General features: G+C 54.0%; 7 protein-coding genes across 7 annotated transcripts; 5 read left to right on the forward strand and 2 right to left on the reverse strand.

Moving 5' to 3' along the window:
* Positions 1 to 140: 140 nt before the first annotated feature.
* Positions 141 to 9,364, forward strand: BO66DRAFT_446404 (putative polyketide synthase; the record flags this gene model as incomplete). Its single annotated transcript, XM_025651680.1, has 10 exons — positions 141 to 1,465; positions 1,531 to 1,654; positions 1,708 to 1,820; positions 1,878 to 2,319; positions 2,368 to 3,017; positions 3,061 to 3,228; positions 3,271 to 3,982; positions 4,019 to 5,949; positions 6,010 to 7,164; positions 7,274 to 9,364. Exons 1-10 carry the CDS (start codon positions 308 to 310, stop codon positions 9,362 to 9,364), a joined length of 8,544 nt encoding a protein of 2,847 aa, XP_025506297.1. The 5' UTR covers positions 141 to 307.
* A 756-nt stretch (positions 9,365 to 10,120) lies between these two features.
* On the forward strand, positions 10,121 to 11,161 carry BO66DRAFT_344527 (uncharacterized protein). Its single transcript, XM_025644518.1, has one exon. The coding sequence runs from the start codon at positions 10,128 to 10,130 to the stop codon at positions 10,797 to 10,799; it is 672 nt and encodes a 223-aa protein (XP_025506298.1). The 5' UTR covers positions 10,121 to 10,127; the 3' UTR covers positions 10,800 to 11,161.
* Positions 10,971 to 12,011, reverse strand: BO66DRAFT_399418 (NAD(P)-binding protein; the record flags this gene model as incomplete). Its single annotated transcript, XM_025648680.1, has 5 exons — positions 10,971 to 11,161; positions 11,220 to 11,536; positions 11,598 to 11,704; positions 11,760 to 11,921; positions 11,970 to 12,011. The coding sequence occupies 5 exons, from the start codon at positions 12,009 to 12,011 to the stop codon at positions 10,971 to 10,973; spliced, it is 819 nt and encodes a 272-aa protein (XP_025506299.1).
* Positions 12,012 to 12,915: 904 nt separating this feature from the next.
* On the forward strand, positions 12,916 to 15,097 carry BO66DRAFT_389813 (putative DNA photolyase). Its single transcript, XM_025646869.1, has 2 exons — positions 12,916 to 14,387; positions 14,448 to 15,097. Exons 1-2 carry the CDS (start codon positions 13,004 to 13,006, stop codon positions 15,023 to 15,025), a joined length of 1,962 nt encoding a protein of 653 aa, XP_025506300.1. The 5' UTR covers positions 12,916 to 13,003; the 3' UTR covers positions 15,026 to 15,097.
* An 8-nt stretch (positions 15,098 to 15,105) lies between these two features.
* BO66DRAFT_418693 (putative GPI anchored protein) lies at positions 15,106 to 15,910 on the reverse strand. The gene is made up of 2 exons (XM_025649758.1): positions 15,730 to 15,910; positions 15,106 to 15,670 (listed from the first exon to the last, which is right to left on the reverse strand). Exons 1-2 carry the CDS (start codon positions 15,853 to 15,855, stop codon positions 15,113 to 15,115), a joined length of 684 nt encoding a protein of 227 aa, XP_025506301.1. The 5' UTR covers positions 15,856 to 15,910; the 3' UTR covers positions 15,106 to 15,112.
* Positions 15,911 to 16,956: 1,046 nt separating this feature from the next.
* BO66DRAFT_389815 (uncharacterized protein) lies at positions 16,957 to 17,860 on the forward strand. Its single transcript, XM_025646870.1, has one exon. It carries the CDS (start codon positions 17,097 to 17,099, stop codon positions 17,712 to 17,714), a length of 618 nt encoding a protein of 205 aa, XP_025506302.1. The 5' UTR covers positions 16,957 to 17,096; the 3' UTR covers positions 17,715 to 17,860.
* Positions 17,861 to 18,405: 545 nt separating this feature from the next.
* Positions 18,406 to 19,722, forward strand: BO66DRAFT_317490 (uncharacterized protein; the record flags this gene model as incomplete). Its single annotated transcript, XM_025643562.1, has 1 exon — positions 18,406 to 19,722. One exon carries the CDS (start codon positions 18,406 to 18,408, stop codon positions 19,720 to 19,722), a length of 1,317 nt encoding a protein of 438 aa, XP_025506303.1.
* Between the last annotated feature and the right edge of the window lie 218 nt (positions 19,723 to 19,940).

The following is a 19,940-nucleotide window of genomic DNA, read 5'->3' on the forward strand; positions in this document are numbered from 1 at the left end:
GTCTTCGCAGTCTTCGCAGATCCTCGCTGCCAACCCAGGGCAATGATCAATCATGATCCATCAAGCCCTTTCCCTCCGCTGACCACGATGGAGCTTGACAGCTCGAATTCGCGGTACCATCACCTGCCGAATTTATCGTATCACCACCCAGTAAACCGGGCACACCATCATTATCATCATCATCGACATGTGAGAACCTCCGAGCCAGATTACTCTACCCTCGCCTACCCTGATGCACGGGTTATTACTCTCACTCTCGTCTCTCCTGTAATTCTCACCATTCTCTCAAATATCCCGACAAGCAAAAATGGCCCAATCCTCCTTGGATGACATCTCGCCCTTCTTCGAGCACTCAGCTGGGCTTTCTTCCTCTCCAGCAGCGGCACAACTGCCCACAGCCACTGAGACGATGAGTGCGACACATCCGAACGATAATGTCGATGACACCGGTTTCCCTGCTCCCGTCCCCATTGCGATCGTAGGTATGGCGATGAGGCTACCGGGAGGCGTGACCAACGCCAGTGACTTCTGGCAGATGCTGATCGACAAAAGAGACGGCCTTTGCCGGGTACCCAGGGATCGGTACAATATCGACGCCTTCTACCATTGTGACGGGGTTCCCGGGACCATTCGGACTGAGCACGGCTACTTCTTACAACAAGACATCGCCCAGATAGACACCGGCTTCTTCGGCATGTCGAAGATCGAGGCCTCCAAATTGGATCCCCAGCAGCGAATGTTACTGGAGGTGGTGTGGGAGTGTATGGAGAACGCGGGCCAGACCGATTGGCAAGGAACCAATATTGGCTGCTATGTGGGCAATTTCGGTGAAGACTGGCTAGACCTGGCCAGTAAGGACACTCTGGCCATTGACCGATACCGCGTGATGGGGACGGGGGACTTTGCGCTGGCCAACAATGTCTCCTACCAGTATGACCTGAGGGGCCCCAGCGTGGTCTTTCGGACGGGTTGTTCATCGTCCATGGTTGCCCTGCATGAAGCGTGCCAGGCACTCTATTCCGGGGAATGTCTCTCTGCCATCGTCGCAGGGACTAGTCTGATCATCACACCCACAATGTCAATCACGACCTCCCTCAATATGGTGCTATCTCCCAGTGGAACGTGCAGAACATTCGACGAGAACGCGGACGGCTATGGCCGAGGAGAGGCTATCAATGCCATTTTCATCAAGCCTCTCGATGCGGCCATCCGGGACGGCGATCCCATCCGTGCGGTGATCCGATCAACGTCCGTCAACTGCGATGGAAAAACTCCGAGCATATCTACACCCAGATCCCAGGCACAAGAACGATTGATCCGCAGAACGTACCACAAAGCTGGAATCGAGGACATCGGCAAGACAGCATTTTTTGAATGTCACGGCACAGGCACTGCGGTGGGAGACGTGGCGGAGACCTCGGTGGTGGCCGAAATCTTCGGCAAAGACGGCATCTACATAGGCGCGGTAAGTTGGCCCCTCTCCGCTGTGTGAAGATTTAAGTGACAGCTATAATATGATGAGGCATTCAGGTCAAGCCCAATGTCGGTCACTCGGAAGGTGCCTCTGGCATTACGAGTATCATCAAATGTGTCCTCGCTTTAGAAAATAGGACTATACCTCCGAATGTGTTCTTCGAGGAGCCCAATTCGAAAAGTGGGTTTGCATGATCACAGCCCCCAAAAATTACCTCACTTACATGGGAATAGTTCCCTTTGAACAGGCTAAATTAAAGGTACCGGTCGAAGCCATTCCATGGCCAAGCGACCGACATGAAAGAGTTAGTATGAACTCCTTTGGTATTGGAGGCACCAATGCGCACGTAAGTCCCCTGGAACAGCTGATAATGCTCGAGTGTGCTCACTGTAACTCGACCAAGGTTGTGATCGACTCTGCCGCCTCGATCTGTGGCCAACGACCCGAGAACAAGACGGATGCGAGCCTGAGAAATGAAGTGGCTCATCTATTACTACACTCCGCTAAAAGTTCCAAATCACTGGATGGCAACGTCCAGAATGCCTGTGATTACTTCGAGGCTTACCCAGCGCTTAGTGGTAATATGGCTTACACCCTGGGGTTCCACAGGGAACAACTACCCCATCGGGCGTTTTCTATAGTGGGTGCGGATGGAGCTCTGACTACAGTCGCTCGGTCTCGAGTCACCAGTCGGGAGACTGTGTTCATCTTCAGCGGTCAAGGGGCCCAGTGGCCTGGAATGGGAAGAGAGCTTCTGCGAAGATCACCCCAATTCCAAGCAGACATTCGTGCCCTCGATCGGCACTTGCAGCAACTTCCAAACGCAACTGGGTGGTCCATTGAAGGTATGATATAAACATTGTTTTGGCATCAATGAAACTCATATTCCTTAGACGAACTTCTCAATTGCGACGATGTCGACCGGATGCGTGCATCAAGGCTAGCCCAGCCGCTTTGTACAGCAGTTCAGATCGGTCTCGTCAACCTGCTTCGAGAGTGGGGAGTTATCCCATCGATGGTCGCGGGCCATTCGAGCGGAGAGATAGCTGCTGCATATGCATCTGGGGCCACCTCAGCAGAAACAGCGATCACAATTGCATACCGCCGTGGGCAAGCTATTGATACAGCAAACTCTGCAGGTGCTATGGCGGCGGTCGGGTTGGGTATCGAGGAGGCGAAATCGTTCCTCAAAGAAGGCGTGGTCATCGCATGTGACAACAGCTCCAAAAGTGTCACGCTTTCTGGTGACAAGGAGCTGCTGGAGGAGATCATTAGAGACCTGGAGGCCAAGGAGGTCTTTTGTCGTCGCCTGGCCGTCAACGTTGCATATCACTCCCATCATATGAAATCAGTTGGCGAAGCTTATGAGCGACTGTTGGGCAATTTGATGTTCAACACCACCATGGTTCCGCTCTACTCGACCGTCACCGGCGAGACCATTATGGAACCCGGGCAACTCACTGCTGCATACTGGCGACAGAACTTAGAGTCTCCGTTTCTGTTCAGAACGGCAGTCCAGAACTTGCTGGAGCACTCACCCAGGGTCTCATTTTTTCGTGGAACTTGGCCCACACTCTGTGCTCGAGGCGCCTTTGCGCCACATTATATCTCAGGTGGAAGAGAAACAGCGACCAGAATATACGCCGACTTTAGTCAGAGGCAAAGAGCCCTGGGAATGCCTCCTGAGGACAGCCGGCCACCTACACATACGTGGCGTGTCGATTGATTTGAGTAAAGTTATTCCTCAGGCGAAGGTCCTCACGGACCTCCCACCGTACTATTGGACGCATGATGAGCGCTTTTGGAGCGAGACTCGGATGGCGCACGACTGGCGGTTACGCGAAACGCGGCATCACGAATTGCTGGGGTCGCGATGCCTCGAATCCACTGATGTAGAGCCTGTTTGGAGAAACCTGCTGCAACTGGATAACGTTCTCTGGCTTCTAGATCATAGAATCACTGGAGAGGTTGTGTTTCCTTGTGCAGCATATGTCGCCATGGCGGGTGAAGCAGTCCGCCAAGTATCGAATAGCGATGACTACACCATTCAAAATCTCTTTATTAGAGCTGCCTTGGTTCTTTCCGGTGACGAACCCGAAGGAATCGAACTCATCACAAGTATTCGTCCTCACAAGCTGGCGGATAATGTCGACTCTCACTGGTATGAATTCACTATCAGCTCGTATCAGCACGGGGTCTGGACCAAACATTGTGTGGGGCAAATCCGCGCTGGGTCCAATCGCAGACACCCGGACACGCAAATCCAAGCTTACTTACGAGAAGTGTCTTCGGAAAAATGGTATGCTGCACTGGAAGCTCGAGGATTAGAGTACGGAGCCCATTTCCGGAGACTCCGCAAGATCACTGCGAGCCCATCAAGCAGCCGTGCGGCTGCGGAGTTACAAGACAGCGATAACTACCATGTGAGCGAGTATGCTCTCCACCCCATTCTCATCGATCAGTGTCTGCAGCTCTTGAGTGTGGCGGCCACACAGGGTATTAGTCGTCGTATGACTCGATTGTGTATCCCGACTGCCATTCAAGATCTCCATGTTGCTCACGCGCGCGATACTATGCAACTGAATGTTTCGTGTGACATGACCGGTGGAATGATGACCGGGGAGGCCTTCCTCGCGTGTCAGGATCGTGTGGTTCTCTCGATGCAGCACGCAACATTCTTTGGTGTTTCGGAGTCTGCTCTTGAGGATACGCCGGCACCGCCGCTGTCAACCATCGAATGGAGACCGTATGTTGATTTCACGCCACTCGACACTTTATTGCCTCCTATTGAGAAGGGCCTATTCCCAGGAAAGCTGTTGGCAGAACTTTTTGGATTGTTCATCGTCGAGACCTTTCACAGAACACGTTCGGCTTGCCCCAAACAAGACCACCTGAAGAAATACCTCTCTTGGATTGAGAAAACCCATGCTCAGATTTGTGATCGCAATTCCAACCTTGTCCCAGAGATCAGGGACAAGTTTGCCAATAACCCGACTGCACGATGGCCCTACCTCGAGGCGTCATTGCGCCAATCGCTTCCCCCATCAATTGCTGACCCACTTGCACTTGCTGAGAGGATCCTTTTGAACATTACCGAGATTCTCGACAATCAAGTCAACCCGCTGGAGCTACTGATGCAGGATGACGGACTTCAGCATCTGTATGCCAACATGCCCTCGATCACGCGGTGGGAGGAGTACCTGGCAACACTCGCGCATTCGAAGCCGACACTGCGCGTATTAGAGATTGGGGGCGGCACCGGTGGGACCACCTCCGCTGTACTTGATGGCCTCTCAAGGGCATCGGGACCAAACAAAGGCAGGATGTACGATAAGTACACTTTTACCGACATTTCAGCAGCCTTCCTCGCACCAGCGAAAGAAAGGTTCAAACAGCATGCAGGGATGGAATATCTAACGCTGGATATATCTAAAGATCCCCGGGAGCAAGAATTCGAGAGCGAGAGCTACGACTTGGTGATCGCATCAAATGTCCTGCACGCAACCCCTAACATTCTCGAGTCTTTGAAAAACGTCAGGCAGCTTCTGGCACCCGAGGGCCGCTTGTTGCTACAGGAGTTGAGTCATGATGTTCCTATATTTGATTACATCATGGGCGCTCTACCAAGTTGGTGGCTTGCAAATGATGGGCGCGAACGCCCCTACCTCAGCCCAGAGCAATGGCATCATGCTCTGCTGGAAGCAGGCTTTACGGGCACCGATGTCGTGCGCTTGGATAATGAGGCCCCTTATCATGTTAACGCAAATATGCTGTCGAGAGTCTCGTCGCCAAGGGCAAGTGAGAGGGGGGCGCTAGGTCTCCTTCATCATGGCCCCATCCCCAAATGGGCTCGTCAACTTGAGACTCAACTTCTTCTACATGGTTGGGATGTCCAATGGCTCGCTCTAGGCACCACTCCAGCAGAGAACACGGATGTCATCTCTCTGTTGGATGTAGAAAGCCCATTTTTACACACCATCACTCGCGAGAATTACGAGAATTTCCAAAAGTCGGTCGTTTCCCTTCGAGGACACCTAATATGGCTGACAAGACCAATTCACCCGCTGTATGGCCTGAAGCTCGATCCGCGATACGCTCTGGTATCTGGATTGATAAGAGTCCTTCGCCAGGACATTGGTGTTAAGGCCATGACTATTGAGGTCGATGAATTCGACGACGATGCCATCCGAGGTGTTCTCGGCGTCCTCGACGCGATCAAAGCTCACGGGGAAGAGACTCGCTTCGAGTTTGATCATGAGTTCGCACTGCATGATGGATTGATACACGTTCCGCGTTTCGGATGGTACTCTACGGAACATGCTATGAGCTCGGTACAGAGCTGTGTTCCGAGAGCCATGGATGTGAAGTGCTTCGGTATCCTCGACTCAATCGCATGGCAGTTCGCCAATCCACCTCAGGCCCTTGGGGCAGACGAGGTGGAAGTTGACATCAAGTTCGTTGGGTTAAACTTTCGGGTGAGTTAGGTCCTCCATTCCGGATGGCAAATCCGTGTACTCAGACCATACGTTTTCTAGGATATCATGGTCAGCATGGGCTTGATGGGCTCTACCGATGAAATCGGCATTGATGGCAGCGGGATCGTGCGCAGAGTGGGATCCGCCGTGGCTACGCTGCAGGTAGGCGAGTCTGTGGTACTCTCAGGTACGGGGTTGATGTGCACACGCAAGGTGCTGCCCGCCGACTTTTGTTACCGAATTCCAACCCAGATGAACTTGGCAGATGCCGCTGCAACGCCATGCATCTTCTTGACCGCGATGTATTCGTTGGTGACCGTGGCAGACATACAGCCTGGTCAGTCGGTGTTAATCCACAGCGCCTGCGGTGGCGTCGGACTTGCTTCAATTCAAATCTGTCAGATGCTAGGCGCTGAAATTTATGTCACGGCAGGAAGTCCGGAGAAGAGACAGTACTTGATGGACCACTGTGCTATCTCCGAAGACCACATCTTCGATTCACGCAGCACATCTTTTGTCTCGGGCATCATGGAGCGCACCAAGAATCGAGGTGTCGACGTCGTATTGAACTCCCTGGCAGGCGAGCTGTTGCATGCCTCTTGGAGATGCGTCGCTGCGTATGGCAAGATGGTTGAACTGGGAAAACGAGACTTCCTCGGCCACGGCAAGCTGGACATGGACATGTTCGGTGGGAATCGCGCCTTTTTTGGGGTGGATTTGTTCAAGCTCAGACTGGAACGCCCTGATGTTGTTCGTGAGACAATAACCAAGCTAATGAAATTACATGAAGAGCGAACGTTGCAGCCCATTCAACCAGTCAATATGTTCGACGCGGCAGATGCTGTCAAAGCCTTTCGACTGATGCAAGCTGGACAGCACCTTGGCAAAATTGTTATTCGCATGCCCGACGACCCTTCTACACTCCAGGCAACTGGCGCCCATGTCAGCAGCGCTTTGTTCCGATCTGACGTAACTTATCTTCTCGTCGGAGGCTTGGGAGGCCTCGGCCGCGCGATTGCTACCTGGATGGTTGAGAGGGGGGCACGCAACTTTGTGTTTCTGTCTCGCTCAGGCTCAAGCGCGCTTATCGTCAGATCATTTATCGAGGACCTGAAGGCGCAAGCTGAATGCGAGGTTACGGTCATTCAAGGGACTGTAGTCAACCTGGATGACGTTGATCGCGCCGTGCGATGCTCACCTAAACCTCTAGCGGGTGTGATTTAAATGTCCATGGTTCTTCAGGTTAGGATCACCATTGACCCCCTCAACATAAGATTGCTTTGTTTGGACTAACTGACACCGGTCTGGAACGGCACACATACAGAATCAATCATTCGCCGAGATGACGTTCGATGAATGGACCCAAGTGCTTCAGCCGAAAGTGGACGGAACGTGGAATCTCCATCAGGCCACCAAGACTCTGCCACTTGACTTCTTCATTCTTTTCAGTTCAATCAGTGGACTGTGTGGTATGACAGGTCAAGCCAACTATGCTGCTGCGAACACCTATCTCGACGCCTTCGCTCACTTTCGCCGAGCCCAGAATCTTCCTGCTCATGTGCTCGACCTTGGATTCATGGGAGACATTGGATACATCGCTGAGAAGTCCCAGCGGACGGTGGAACTCAATCGAACTCTCCGCATGCAGGTATTGAGTGAGCGGGATCTGTTACAGGCCCTGGAACTCGCGGTTCTCAACGGGCCCCCTCAGGTTGCCCTCGGGATTAGTACGAGTGGGACTTCTACGGAAGGTAATGCGAAACCTTGGTGGGTCAGAGACATCCGATTTGCAGCGTGGAGCCATCCCTCAAACACCGATGGGCCAGACCTAGGTGAACAGGAAGACAAGCTCCGTTACTTCCTCGCCGAGATTGACAAAGATCCATCCATCCTCTACGACCCAGATACCGAGAACCAATTCACTTACGAGCTGGGGAAGATGATTGCGACCCACATGTCTTACCCAGAGGACATGGAACTGGAAGAACTGGCTGCTATTGCTATTGACTCGCTCATGGCGATTGAGATTCGAAGCTGGTTCCGCCGTCACGTCAAAGTCGAAATCTCCCTCCTTGAGATCGCGAACGCGGGGACCGTAGGGGGACTCAGCAAAGCAACGATGAAGATTCTCCGTGCCAAGTATGCCTCTGAGGAGCTGAAGCCTGGTGATGCAGGTGCCCTGCTTGATGCCAATCGTGGCGAGACGGACGATGCCGAGTTATGCCAACGAGATTGGGAACTGGGTCGAGACCTCCACCCAGTAGCGGGGACAGCGCCAGAATGGCATACCCCTGGAGAAGGCCGTGTTTTACTCACCGGCGCGACTGGGTTTCTCGGGGCTTACCTCCTCACCTTACTGGTTGGCCTACCGCATGTACAGCAGGTGATGTGTCTTGTAAGAGCTCCCGATGCCGAAACGGGTCTCTCGAGAATCAAGGAGGCCCTTCACGACTATGGTCTCCAGCTCGGTTTGGAGTCCAAGTTGAAGGCAGTTGCCGGAGATCTCGTCGATCCCATGCTAGGTCTCGGAGCGAAGCAGTATACAGAACTCGCCCATTGGGCGAGTGTGGTGTTTCATTTGGGCGCGGTGGTTGATTGGACTTTGCCTTACTCATACCACCGAGACGTCAATGTCATGGGCCTGTACCATCTACTTTGTTTCGCCAACACCGGTCGTCTGAAGCCATTCCATTATACCTCCTCGATCAGTGCCTGGGGTACGGTCATTCATCTCACGGGCGGGATGTTTCCTGAGGATGAGCGACCAACTTTCGACCCGGATGCTCTCAAACAACTGTTTGGCTATGCACAAAGCAAGGTTGTCGCCGAACAGGTGGCCTGGAACGCGATTGCCAACGGCTTCCCCGTCACCATCCACCGACCCGGCTATGTCACTGCTCATAGTGTGACGGGCATATCCAAAGCGTCCGACTTGGTGAATTATCTGATGAGCAGTTGCATCCGCCTGGGCAGCTATCCGGCTGCGCCTAACATCCGCAATCAATTTACCCCGGTTGACTTTTGTTGCTCTGCTCTTTTGCGCTTGTCTCTAGCCCCTGCCAGCCTTGGCCATGCGTTCAACATTGTGCGGCCAGACCAGACTCAAACCGTGACACTCGAAGAGACCTTCGAGCTGCTGAGTCGCGAATGCCCCTCCCCACTCCGCCGCTTGCCGACGGCCGAATGGATCGAAGAATTCCGACAAGGCGCGGATCCGCGACTGAGACAGGGTTCGTCCATGATGGTCGATACATTGCACGAGTTTATCAACTTCTGGAGGCTCGATGCTGGCACGGATGCATACTTTGACACACGGAAGCTTCGAGAAGCGTTGGAGGAGTTTCCCGAATTGCTTGCGGTGCCCAGCATGGGTGAGCTGATGCATACCTATTTCCGTGCTTGGGCTAAATCATAGGGAGGACGGTGGCACATGCAGGATACCGTGGTTGAGACTGAAAATTTCAATGTACTTTGATGATGACTGTACTTTGCTCTTTGACGCTCTTTGAAGTAATCCGAGGTGGTTGAACCGAGTGGATGTTGTAGGTCGGTAGACTGTCATGCCCTGAAATTGGTTCGTTGTCAAGACACCGATTGCCATTGCCTCTAACTGCTGATCTGCTGCGTGACGTCCATTCTACCCTCTCTTGTATCGCTGCCAAAATGTTTGTAGTTGTATGGAGATTGGAGTCATCGCTCACCTGCAGCAATGGAACTCCCTCGAATAACAGAATGACGGTCGGTGCCTAATATCTAAGGCAGCCACAAGACCGGCAGCCACAAGACCGGCAGCCACCACCTCCTCATGCCCAACCCTACTTCCATCTCCAGTGTTCATCAGCCCAACCTTCTCCAGCCCTACCATGTTCTGGCTTGGGGCTTCACGTGTCAAGCTGAATGCGAACCAGCGGTCAAGGGGTCTGATGATTACTGATCACGAGTCTTCCCAGCACATCATTGGCCCGATGACGCAGGATACGAGGGCGATGATCCACCGTGACCTCTTATGAGCTATCTTATGAAACCATGAAAGAGCCTCCTTTCTTTCATGACAAACCATAATCGGGCCAGAATAAGCCGCCATCCCATTCACCTACAGGTATATATAGGCAAGCTTACAGGCCGCCCTCCCGTCCCAGTGTAGATCATCAGCCTCACCCTCCAGCAAGCCATCCACCATGCTATCCTTTCTGCGCGCTCAACCCCCTCCCCGAATCAACCGGGCCTCCCAAAACCCCATTGTGTATGAAAATGGCCGCTCCTCCGTCTCCTTCTACGCCTCGCACGAGGACTACGTCTTCCGCACGACCCTGCCACCACGCGACAACGACATCTCCATCATGGAGCCCCCCTTCCACTATCACATCCACCAAACCGAGACCTTCCGCGTCGTAATGGGCAGCATGAACCTGTACAAAGGCGTGGACCCGAAACCCTGGAAACAGCTGACGGCTACCACTACCACCACCAACGACGACGCTGGAAACCATCAACCCACCGCGACGATCCCGCCCAAGACGTACCACCGCCTGCAAAACGCCTCCGCCACCGAGGAACTCGTCTTCGACGTCAGGCTTTCCCCCGTGGACTACGAGGTCGAGGAGCGCTTCTTTCGCAATTTCTTCGGGTACCTGGACGACTGCAAGATCGCCCAGCAGGCGCCGAGCCTGTTCCAGCTGATGGTGTTCCTGCATGCGGCGGATATCCCGCTCGCGTTGCCGTTGCCGTGGCATGGGCTGGGAGTGATTGTGAGTCGGGTGTTCACGATTGTGGTGGCGGCGTGGGGCAGGTGGATGCTTGGGTATCAGGTTTCGTATCCTGAGTATTATCAGGGGAAGAAGGGTTTATAAGGAGAGGCCGTGCTTTGTGAAGAGGGGTTGGGCTGTGTCAGATGCAATGTGTAATTGATCATACTTGTTATTTGCGGGTGGCCTAGCTGGAGTTCTTCTGAATATGTTTTCCTTTGGGTCTGTGGATATAGTGCTGTGGGGGAGAGTGTATGAAATGCTGTCTGAGTCTTGTCACAGAAACTGCTGAGTCCCATCATGCGAGACGAAGGTGCCGCCGTTTCCGTTCTGAACACTAGCTCTGTGCATCACTGAGAGCACGTCTCGCTCGGCTGCTTCGGGGGTACTGGGGCCGCGGAAATGCGGGGCGTACTCGCGAAAAGCCGTGAGCATGCCTGCCAGGCCTCGCATTTGCTCGGGAGTCGCTAGGTAGAATTAGAGCTCCTCGATGGTACGACAATGCACCGGTCGCAGGTTACATACCGTCTGTGAAATGGCCGGTTTCCACCATGCCGGGACAGATGCTCATGAACAACACCCCCTTTTTGGCATACTGTGCACTGAACTTGGCCACCGCGGTGTTCAACCCCGCCTTGCTGATGGCATACAGCGACGCGACCTCCACATTATACTTCGGGATAAGGCTCAGATTTGCCACACCGGTAGAGATAGCGATGACCTTCTTGGCCTCGCCCTGGAGGATTAGGGGCAGGAAAATGTTGAACAGGTGGATGTTGCCCAGGACGTTGACTCGAAAGCCGTGTGTGAGGTCTTCTTCCAGCGCCTCGGGTTGCTCGCCCCTAGGAGAACAAAAACATGTCAGTTGTCTCCAGTGATGCAGGGGCATTAGAATCTTCCTACAGAACACCAATTCCATCATATGCATCGAATTTCGATACGTAGCCTGCATTAGCGATGAGGTAGTCGAGACCTCCACCGGTGATGAGCGCGGTCTGAGCTGATGCTGCCTGGGTATCATTAGCCACACAGTAAGCATCCGTGCTGGAAAATGCGAATCTCCACCTGTAAGCTGTTGTAGTCGGTTATGTCTGCCTGCAAGATGTGCATGTTCAAGGGGGATTCCAGCTCTTCCATAACCCGCTTCTCGGTTGCAGGCTTATCGCGGACGAGCTCAATGACCGTATTCTTCGGATCGCTTGATATCTGGCGGAGAAATTCCCACTGCTATGCACGTTTCAGTATCATATCCACAAGGTTGGATACAGTACCCACACCCAGGCCCCGAGAGGCTCCCGTGATCAAGTACGAAGGCATTGAAAAGGATGCGGATATAGGAATAGATGCGAGCACGGGAAGAGATGAGAGGATCCAGCAAGAGAAGCGTAGATGGGAGCACTTTAGCGGCTGGAATCATTTAGTCGTTGTGTATGTGTCCGGATCTCATGGCTATTATATGCAGATGAATTCATATCGACTCCGAGGGAACGAGTACTCGCGCACAGGGGACATCTGAGGGGGGATGTTCAACTTTTCACGGGGGGCAAAATGGCAAGTCTTCTTCTGAAGATGACTGAGTCCTGCGTTACATTGCCAGGCTGTCAGACCGGCCGCCGGAATAACCCTTGAGTAGGGATCGGACGGATGATACTTGCTCTTGGCGGCCAAGAGAGCTGTGGAACAGGCCAGGATACCTTGGATCCGGACGCTGGTGGGAATGATACGAATCGAAATCAGCAAGCCAGATTGTTGCGAAAATATACCCCGCATACACTGTTGATTCAACGCATCCTTGGCTATAAGTGAAAAATGAAAAATGACTGAAGAGGCTTTCCTGATGTAACTGACAGAGCTGGGAGTATGTCACACTGGAGAACTCATGCAGTCCGTGATTCCGTAATTCCGTGAGTCCGTGATTCCAAAGAGACGAAGACTCTGTTGTTGCCAGGTGTTTGCGACCACTGACTGACCATGACATCGCTGATGCAACTTGAAGCTGGGCCGATAAGATAAGAGGACTGGCGGTACGGTGTGCGACGGCAGAATAAACCAAAGAGCACAAACACCACAAACACCGCAAACACCGCAAACACCGCAAGGGTGGACCGCATGACATCATCAGATCGATCGGAATGCGACGCGACGATCGGCCGAGTCTAGACCAGCAGGAGATTCATCTCTCTCTCTCTCTCTCCCTCCCTCCCTCCCTCTCTCTCACTCACACCAATCTCGCTGCTGTTTTTAAATTCAACAAAAGCAGCGCTCGCTCGTCCTCAATCGCGCCTGCGCGCGCACCATCATCCAGCAGCATGCCTCCGAAGCTCAAGAAACCGAACGGCGGGCCCGTTGTCCTCCTCTGGCACCGAACCGACCTTCGTCTCCACGACGCGCCAGCACTCACCGCCGCATTGGAACTCAAACCATCCATTTTCATCCCTGTCTGGACCTGGGATCCTCACTACGTCTACCGCGCCCGCGTCGGGCCCAACCGCTGGCGATTCCTGCTCGAAAGCCAACAAGATCTCTCTGCCGCCTACACAAAGCTGAACCCGAAGCAGAGACTCTGGCTCGTGCGCGAGGCGCCCCAGACCGTGCTCCCGAAGCTGTGGAGGACCTGGGGGGTGACCCACCTGGTCTTCGAGAAGGACACCGACGCCTATGCTCGGGATCGAGACAACCAAGTGGTGCAGCTGGCGGAGAAGGCGGGCGTGACGGTGGTCATCAAGAGTGGGAGGACACTGTTCGATTCGGACGAGATCGTGCGCGTCAACGACCGCAAGCCAACGATGAGCATCACTCAATTGGAGAAGGCGGCCGAGAAGCTCAATGGCGGGGTGCCAGACCAGCCGCTGGCGGCCCCGACCAGCGTCCCGGATCCGTGGGAGGAGAGTCGCATGGACCTGAGGGAATTGGACCAGGACATCCCTGACACAGAGCCGGATGTGAACTCGGAACACAGAAACAAGAAGTCGGAGACACAGTACCATAATATCATGGGTCCGAAGGGGGACTTCGCGGCGCCCACGCTCGAGGAATTGGGCATTGACCCGTCGCAGGCGACGACGCCGCATCGCGGGGGCGAGTCAGTGGCTCTCCAAATCCTCAGCGATTGTATTGAGGATGAGGACTACGTCGGTACATTCGAAAAGCCCAAAACTTCTCCCGCCGCGTTCGAGCCTCAGGCTACCACCTTGCTATCACCGCATCTCCATTTTGGAACCTTGTCCGTCCGAAAGTTCTGGTGGGATGTAGACGCCGTGCTTCAGAAGAGAAAGAGTGAGAAAAAGCCCGTCGCACATATCCCGACCAACCTGCCGGGCCAACTCCTCTTCCGGGACATGTATTTTGCGGCCCAGGCAGCCCTGGGGTACGCCTATGCGCAGACCCAGGGGAACAAGATTGCCCGCTTCGTCCCTTGGCATCTGCAGTCTAACTACTCCCAAGTCCCGCGAGGCGAGCATCTGCTGGATGGAACATACACGATCGACGACCCCGAGGCAGAGACCTATTTTCGACGGTGGAAGCACGGGCGCACTGGGTTCCCGTGGATTGATGCATTGATGCGGCAACTGAAGCAGGAAGGCTGGATCCACCATCTTGGACGCCACAGTGTCGCGTGCTTCTTGACCCGCGGGGGCTGCTACGTGAGCTGGGAACGCGGCGCGGAGGTCTTCGAGGAGTGGCTGGTTGACCGTGGGTTTCCCCCCTCTATGCATGCTAGCAAAACATACAAGATTCACTAATGAACCGCAGACGAAACCGCCTCGAATGTCGGAAACTGGATGTGGCTCTCCTGCACCGCATTCTTCTCCCAGTACTACCGCTGCTACTCCCCAATCGCCTTCGGCAAGAAATGGGACCCGGAAGGGCGGTTTGTGCGGCGCTACTGTCCCGAGCTGGCGCACTTCGACAAGAAGTATATCTACGAGCCGTGGAGGGCGCCTATCGCCGACCAGAAGAAATGGAAATGCCGGATCATCGGCGACGGGTCGAGCGATCGAGACGAGGCAAGCGGGCTGCAGACCTACCCGAAGCCGATGTTCGACTTCAACGAGCGGAGGGACTTCTGCATTGCGCAGATCAAGCATGCATACGAGATGAATCTCTACGGGGATGATCCCAAGGTTATGGATGGGTCGTGGAAAGAGCTGTTTGACTTCCATGATGAAGGAGGGAAGGTGGTGGATGAGACGACGGGTCGAGAGGCGAAGAGTTTAACGGATCACACTCGGAAGCGGTCTGGTGGTGATGAGGTGGTCGATGGAGAAGACGGGGCTACTTCCGATGAGGTTAAAGATGAAGAGCCCAGCCCGAAGAGAAAGAGGGGATAGAGTTCTCATGATGTGGAACCAACCGATTTATCTATGAATATTGATATATATATAGTAATACACAGCAATGATATCATACAGCCATATTTACAGAACAGCCGCCACCAGAGCCGCTACAGCAGCACCGCCAAAGATCAGCGTGGCATCGTTTGAAATAACTGCACCGGCTCCAGTGCTAGTCGTCGAGGCAGCGGATGTCGCGGAAGTCGCAGTGGTGCTGTTGGCACCAGCACTCACAGACTTGTGGCTGGCCGATGCGGTCGTGGCGGTGGTCGAAGCTCCGGTACCGGTACCGGTAGCCGTGATCGAAGCCGTGGCCGAGGCAGTGCCGGAAGCAGTGATGCTGCCCGCCCCCGCGGTGATAGTCACCGGCATCAAGCCACTGGCAATGTCGTCGGTGTCGAGGGGGATGGTGCTAGTTCCCGGGAAGTTGGCGCCCGTCCCTGAGGCCATTTCAACGCAGGAACCCGTCGTGGTTCCTTGCAGAGAACACGCAACCGACCAGTAGAAGTCCTCGTCAGGCTCCTCCATCAGATAGGAGGTGGTTTGCGGGCCCGCGATCACGGTCAATCCGGGCCCCATGCCGCAGTCGGAGCTGTCGGTTCCCGGAGGACAGTTGATGTAGTAGGTGGTTGCTGTTGCGGCCTGTCTCGTAAGTTAGCTGATGCTGCAAGTCTACTAGAACAAGCACCCAAGGCACATACAACGCCCATGACAGATGCCACCAAGGGTTGAGGATCGGCATCATAGATGAACATGGAGGTGACGGTGGTTTGCGCGGAGACCAGGCGGGCGGCGGCAGCCAGCCCCAGAAGCAACTTGGCGTTCATCTTGTGGGAGGGAGAAGAAAGGCAGCAACAATGGCGATATCCATGCTGTGATCGGAGATTTTACATGGGTTTTAAAAAGAAAGAGTGGCAAAAGCTGGAACAAAAACAAGGGGAGGGGGTGCCCATCATGGGTCCAGGCGCCGGCGGCCTGGAACTTAAGTCCAAACTTACCCCTGCTTGGCAAACCCTGTTCCATGAAGGGTTTAGTCTCTGGACTGAGGACCCTAGTTTGGTCTAGCTCGGTCTGCAAGGCCCTGAGGCTAGTCTCGATTTGGGACGAGGTTGCCGCTCGGGTAATTTCCTTTCGGCTATAGCCGACTGGTCCACTGCCGAGTGCAAATCGCACTCAACAAGCTCGTGGATCTAAGACAACTCAATGGAATCAATGGAATTGTTGTGGCGTTGTTGTGGCATAGAACTTGACTTGATGGTAATGTGGGGAACGGACGCACTCATGTAAAGTTAGAAAACTGATATGCTGTCATCTCCGACCGAATTACACTACCAGTAGGCACATGAGTATTTGCCTCCCGCATCATCCTCCACAACCCTTACGAGAAATCTGTCTCGAGTCTGAAACACGAAATTCGACCAACATTAGAGATGGTGGACTATATGTGTCAGTCAGACAGGCACATGTCAGCAATTCAGTCTGATTCCCGACATGTCGGAGGTGGTGTCATCGAACAGCCAATACATTATTGAATGTAACGCTCTCAGACGTTAGTTACCCCATGTGCTCCTGTGTCTCCTGCAGCGGGCCGAAGAAGAGGAATGCCTGTCAGTCCTGTCCTTCCAAGTTCCGAGATTGCGGTGGACTTCGGACCAATGGTACAGTCCAGTGAATGCATGTCAGATGGGGCTTGACTCCATGCAGCCAGTAGCCCCCTTCGCTAACCCCCGCTAACCTCTCGCTAAAAGGAAACTATCGGAAATGTTACCTCGCGCGGGGCCCACGGCGCCTACGCTTATCAAGTTGGCAACCGCTGATTCGCAGACGGCGAAGGCACCAGCAGGAGGCTCCTGGGTACCTAGTCTGCCTCATTTGACTCATTGCCAATCTGGTCAAGGGAAGCCCGGCGTGAGGGTGAGCTCTGCCCCCTCCTTTCTCCATACATAAGGCGGGTGGCGCTCCTGGAGCGTTTCTGAGAGGGTTGTTCCCCGGTGATATTCTGCTGATCCTCCACCCCTCATCATCGGCAGACCTGATTATCCCCCCTCCAAAGCTCCCCTTTGACAACATGCGCGCCACTTTCCTCCTCGCCGCAGCCCTGTCGGTGCTGACGGCCAGCGCCGACGACAAGACCACTACGGTGGGCCTCTACAACCCGGACTGGGATGTCACCGTCCCCAAGTACGGCGGATGGACCAGCACGGCGGCCAGTGTCGCGGGGGTCAACGCCAAGGCCACCACCTACCACCTGGGCTGTCTCAAGGACGCCCCCAAGACCGACTGTGACATCAAGCACTCGTGGACCATCATCCAGGGTCCCTCGACGGTGAGCGTGTCGGGCGAATACATCGCGTCGACCTCCGGCAAGAGCACGAGCTACGACTACACCGTGACCCGCACGTACGAATGTTCCCTCAAGTCCTGGAGCGAGTCGGCCAGCTGCACGATGAGCGTGGCCATCACCGGCACTTTCAATGGCGGATCGTACGCGTCTTCCACCTCCACCCATTCCACCTACGGTCCGACCAAGACCTTCGCCGAGCTGGTGGTCACGGGCGGACTCAAGTCGCTGACGGAGCCTGCCGCCACCAAGACGGCTGATGCGGCGAACGGCAATGGGGCAGTGGGCGCGATGATCACTGCTGCTCCTGTGGTCGCGGCCGCAGCGGTGGCTGCCTTGCTGTAGGAGAGAGGATTGGGGTGAGGGTGTTTTATTGGCCCTGTGCTTTGGATGTAACCATGTTAGTGAATTGACGAAATGAGTCTGTGACTGAGGATAATAGAACAGAACCAACCGGGCATTTAGCCCTTGTGATATGTGATGCAATTATACCCCGCTTTCTTTGCTTGATTGTGCGTAGTTTGTTGATCTCCTCCCAGACCATGTAGAAGGGATCTCTGGCGAGGTGGATGAAGTGGGTGGAGTGGGTGGAGTATGAGTCGAAGTGAATGGTTTACATGGTGGTGGTGGTGTGTATGTGTTGTTTGCATCCTCCGTGTTGCCTGCCTGCCTGCCTGCCTGCCTGCCTGCCTGCCTGCCTAGAGGTAACTTATCCTATCTTCATCAACAACCTCAGTCCCCAACAAACTTCTTTTCTTCTTTTCTTCTTTTACTCCACACTTCTCTTTCAACCATTCCATCGACACCGATCGAATCATTTAACATCCTCTTGCTTGGACCTCTACATCCACATCCTCATCGACCCCTCCAACCAACTCAAGACAACATGGCTCGTCCCTCGTGGCACCTTGAAGGGCTGCGCCCAGAGATGCGATTGCTGAAACGCTCATTCAAGGATCACGCCGGCAACCCAGTCACGCTGATCACCTTCAACTACCTAGTCAGACATCTCAACCCCGGTGAGGACGATGAAGTGATGCCTGATCCCGAATTCGCCTTTCAGGTCTACACGACTATTCCTCTCGATTCCGATGAATTCGGTTTCCTGTGTGGTTATCTCGACCAGGGAATCGACTTCAAGCCCGGCCCTTCATACGAGATCTACTCTGTACCACAGCTGGATGCCTTCACCGCAGTGGAGCATCAACGACGCGAGATCGCCTACCGCAAGAATGTCAGGCCCGCCGTGGAGGGAGTGTTCCCAGGCATTGCGAAGGTGAATGCAAGGGCGATCGACAAAGAAGGCCTGCTTCTGCTCATCACCACTCACTCTTATCGGGACTGGAATTCCAGACGCCCAGATGAGGATCAAGCAGGGATTCAATGGGTGGCTTTCAACCGAAACGTGCCTCAGACACCATCCGTTCCTCTCGTCCCAGATGACCCATATTTCACACATGAGCTGTATCCTGAGTGGAATGAGATCGAGGTCATAAATTGCAATGATATGCGCGCCATGGGTCACGACCTGAAGATGGTCTACTACGACGAGCAATGGGACTATGGTCTAGGTGAAGACGAAGGCCAGCCTTGTCCATCAGATTCGCCTATCTCAGCAGAGACCCTCACCCTACTGGATCAGAAAGCGAACTCCCTGTCACCCGATCGCTACACCACTATTACTGAGATTGATGGATCTGTTACAATTATGTCAAATATGCACGCTGCCTCGGAACCAGATCTGAGGTACATCGTCCACCTCAAGTTCTCACACAGTGTGCCGGATTTCATCCGAATGGCCCAGGCATTCACCAGCGCCCTGGTGGCGAATCTACCCGACCAAAGGTCCATCCATCTCAACTTTCGTCAATCATCTACCTCTGGACTGGCCTCGCTGGGGTCTGTTGTGGATTCGCACCGTGCGCTCGTCGCTTCGCAGCCCTGTCTTGGGATAGGTGCTATGCAAACCATCCGTCTCAAACAGGATAGAAGCACCGTAAGAATGCGCACCTTTCCCAACTCCAGAACAGAGCAGGAGGGAGCAATCGTGTTCTCCCAGGGCTGCAAAACATTCCTTGTCATCCTAGATAGACCGGACTTTCTCACGGTACCCGGCGTGCTATTTCTCCAGGCGGACATGGATAAACGTGATGAGGATGATACGTGGTTCGGATTTAGGAACACCGATCTATATCAGGTATGGCGTTGCCTTACCATGGAATGGGTGGCAAGGAGACTGGCAATGTTGTCTCTCGAGGAATACCCCCCGAAGACGCAGACACCAGAGACTGAATTAGCAATGCTGTCCTTGGAGGAGAGCGGCGCACTGACACAGCCATTAGACACTGAATGAGTGAACTGTCAATCTGATCTAGCAGGCGGGTAATGAATAGATTGTTGCTAGTTGAAGTATATGAAGGGAACAGGGAGCCCGTACGGCAAATTGTGTCTGCACAGAAGCAAAAAAGGATTTTATCATATGAGCTTTGGAAGGATAGTATCAAATCAAATTGTCGGCACTGGTCCTAGATATCCACGTCCATAGATTCTAGTACGTTCCCCTCTACAGGA

The sequence above is a fragment of the Aspergillus aculeatinus genome, assembly GCF_003184765.1.
Source record: "Aspergillus aculeatinus CBS 121060 unplaced genomic scaffold BO66scaffold_11, whole genome shotgun sequence".
NCBI classification, from domain to species: Eukaryota; Fungi; Ascomycota; class Eurotiomycetes; order Eurotiales; family Aspergillaceae; genus Aspergillus; species Aspergillus aculeatinus.

What these genes read in the sequence shown, in the direction of transcription:
- BO66DRAFT_418693 (XM_025649758.1), bottom strand. Translation starts at nt 15,855, where the DNA reads ATGAACGCCAAGTTGCTTCTGGGGCTGGCTGCCGCCGCCCGCCTGGTC. An exon ending in TGGCATCTGTCATGGGCGTT is followed by an intron (nt 15,671 to 15,729) that starts GTATGTGCCTTG and finishes CTTACGAGACAG; the next exon opens with GCCGCAACAGCAACCACCTA.
- BO66DRAFT_344527 (XM_025644518.1), top strand. Translation starts at nt 10,128, where the DNA reads ATGCTATCCTTTCTGCGCGCTCAACCCCCTCCCCGAATCAACCGGGCC.
- BO66DRAFT_389815 (XM_025646870.1), top strand. Translation starts at nt 17,097, where the DNA reads ATGCGCGCCACTTTCCTCCTCGCCGCAGCCCTGTCGGTGCTGACGGCC.
- BO66DRAFT_389813 (XM_025646869.1), top strand. Translation starts at nt 13,004, where the DNA reads ATGCCTCCGAAGCTCAAGAAACCGAACGGCGGGCCCGTTGTCCTCCTC. An exon ending in CGAGGAGTGGCTGGTTGACC is followed by an intron (nt 14,388 to 14,447) that starts GTGGGTTTCCCC and finishes AATGAACCGCAG; the next exon opens with ACGAAACCGCCTCGAATGTC.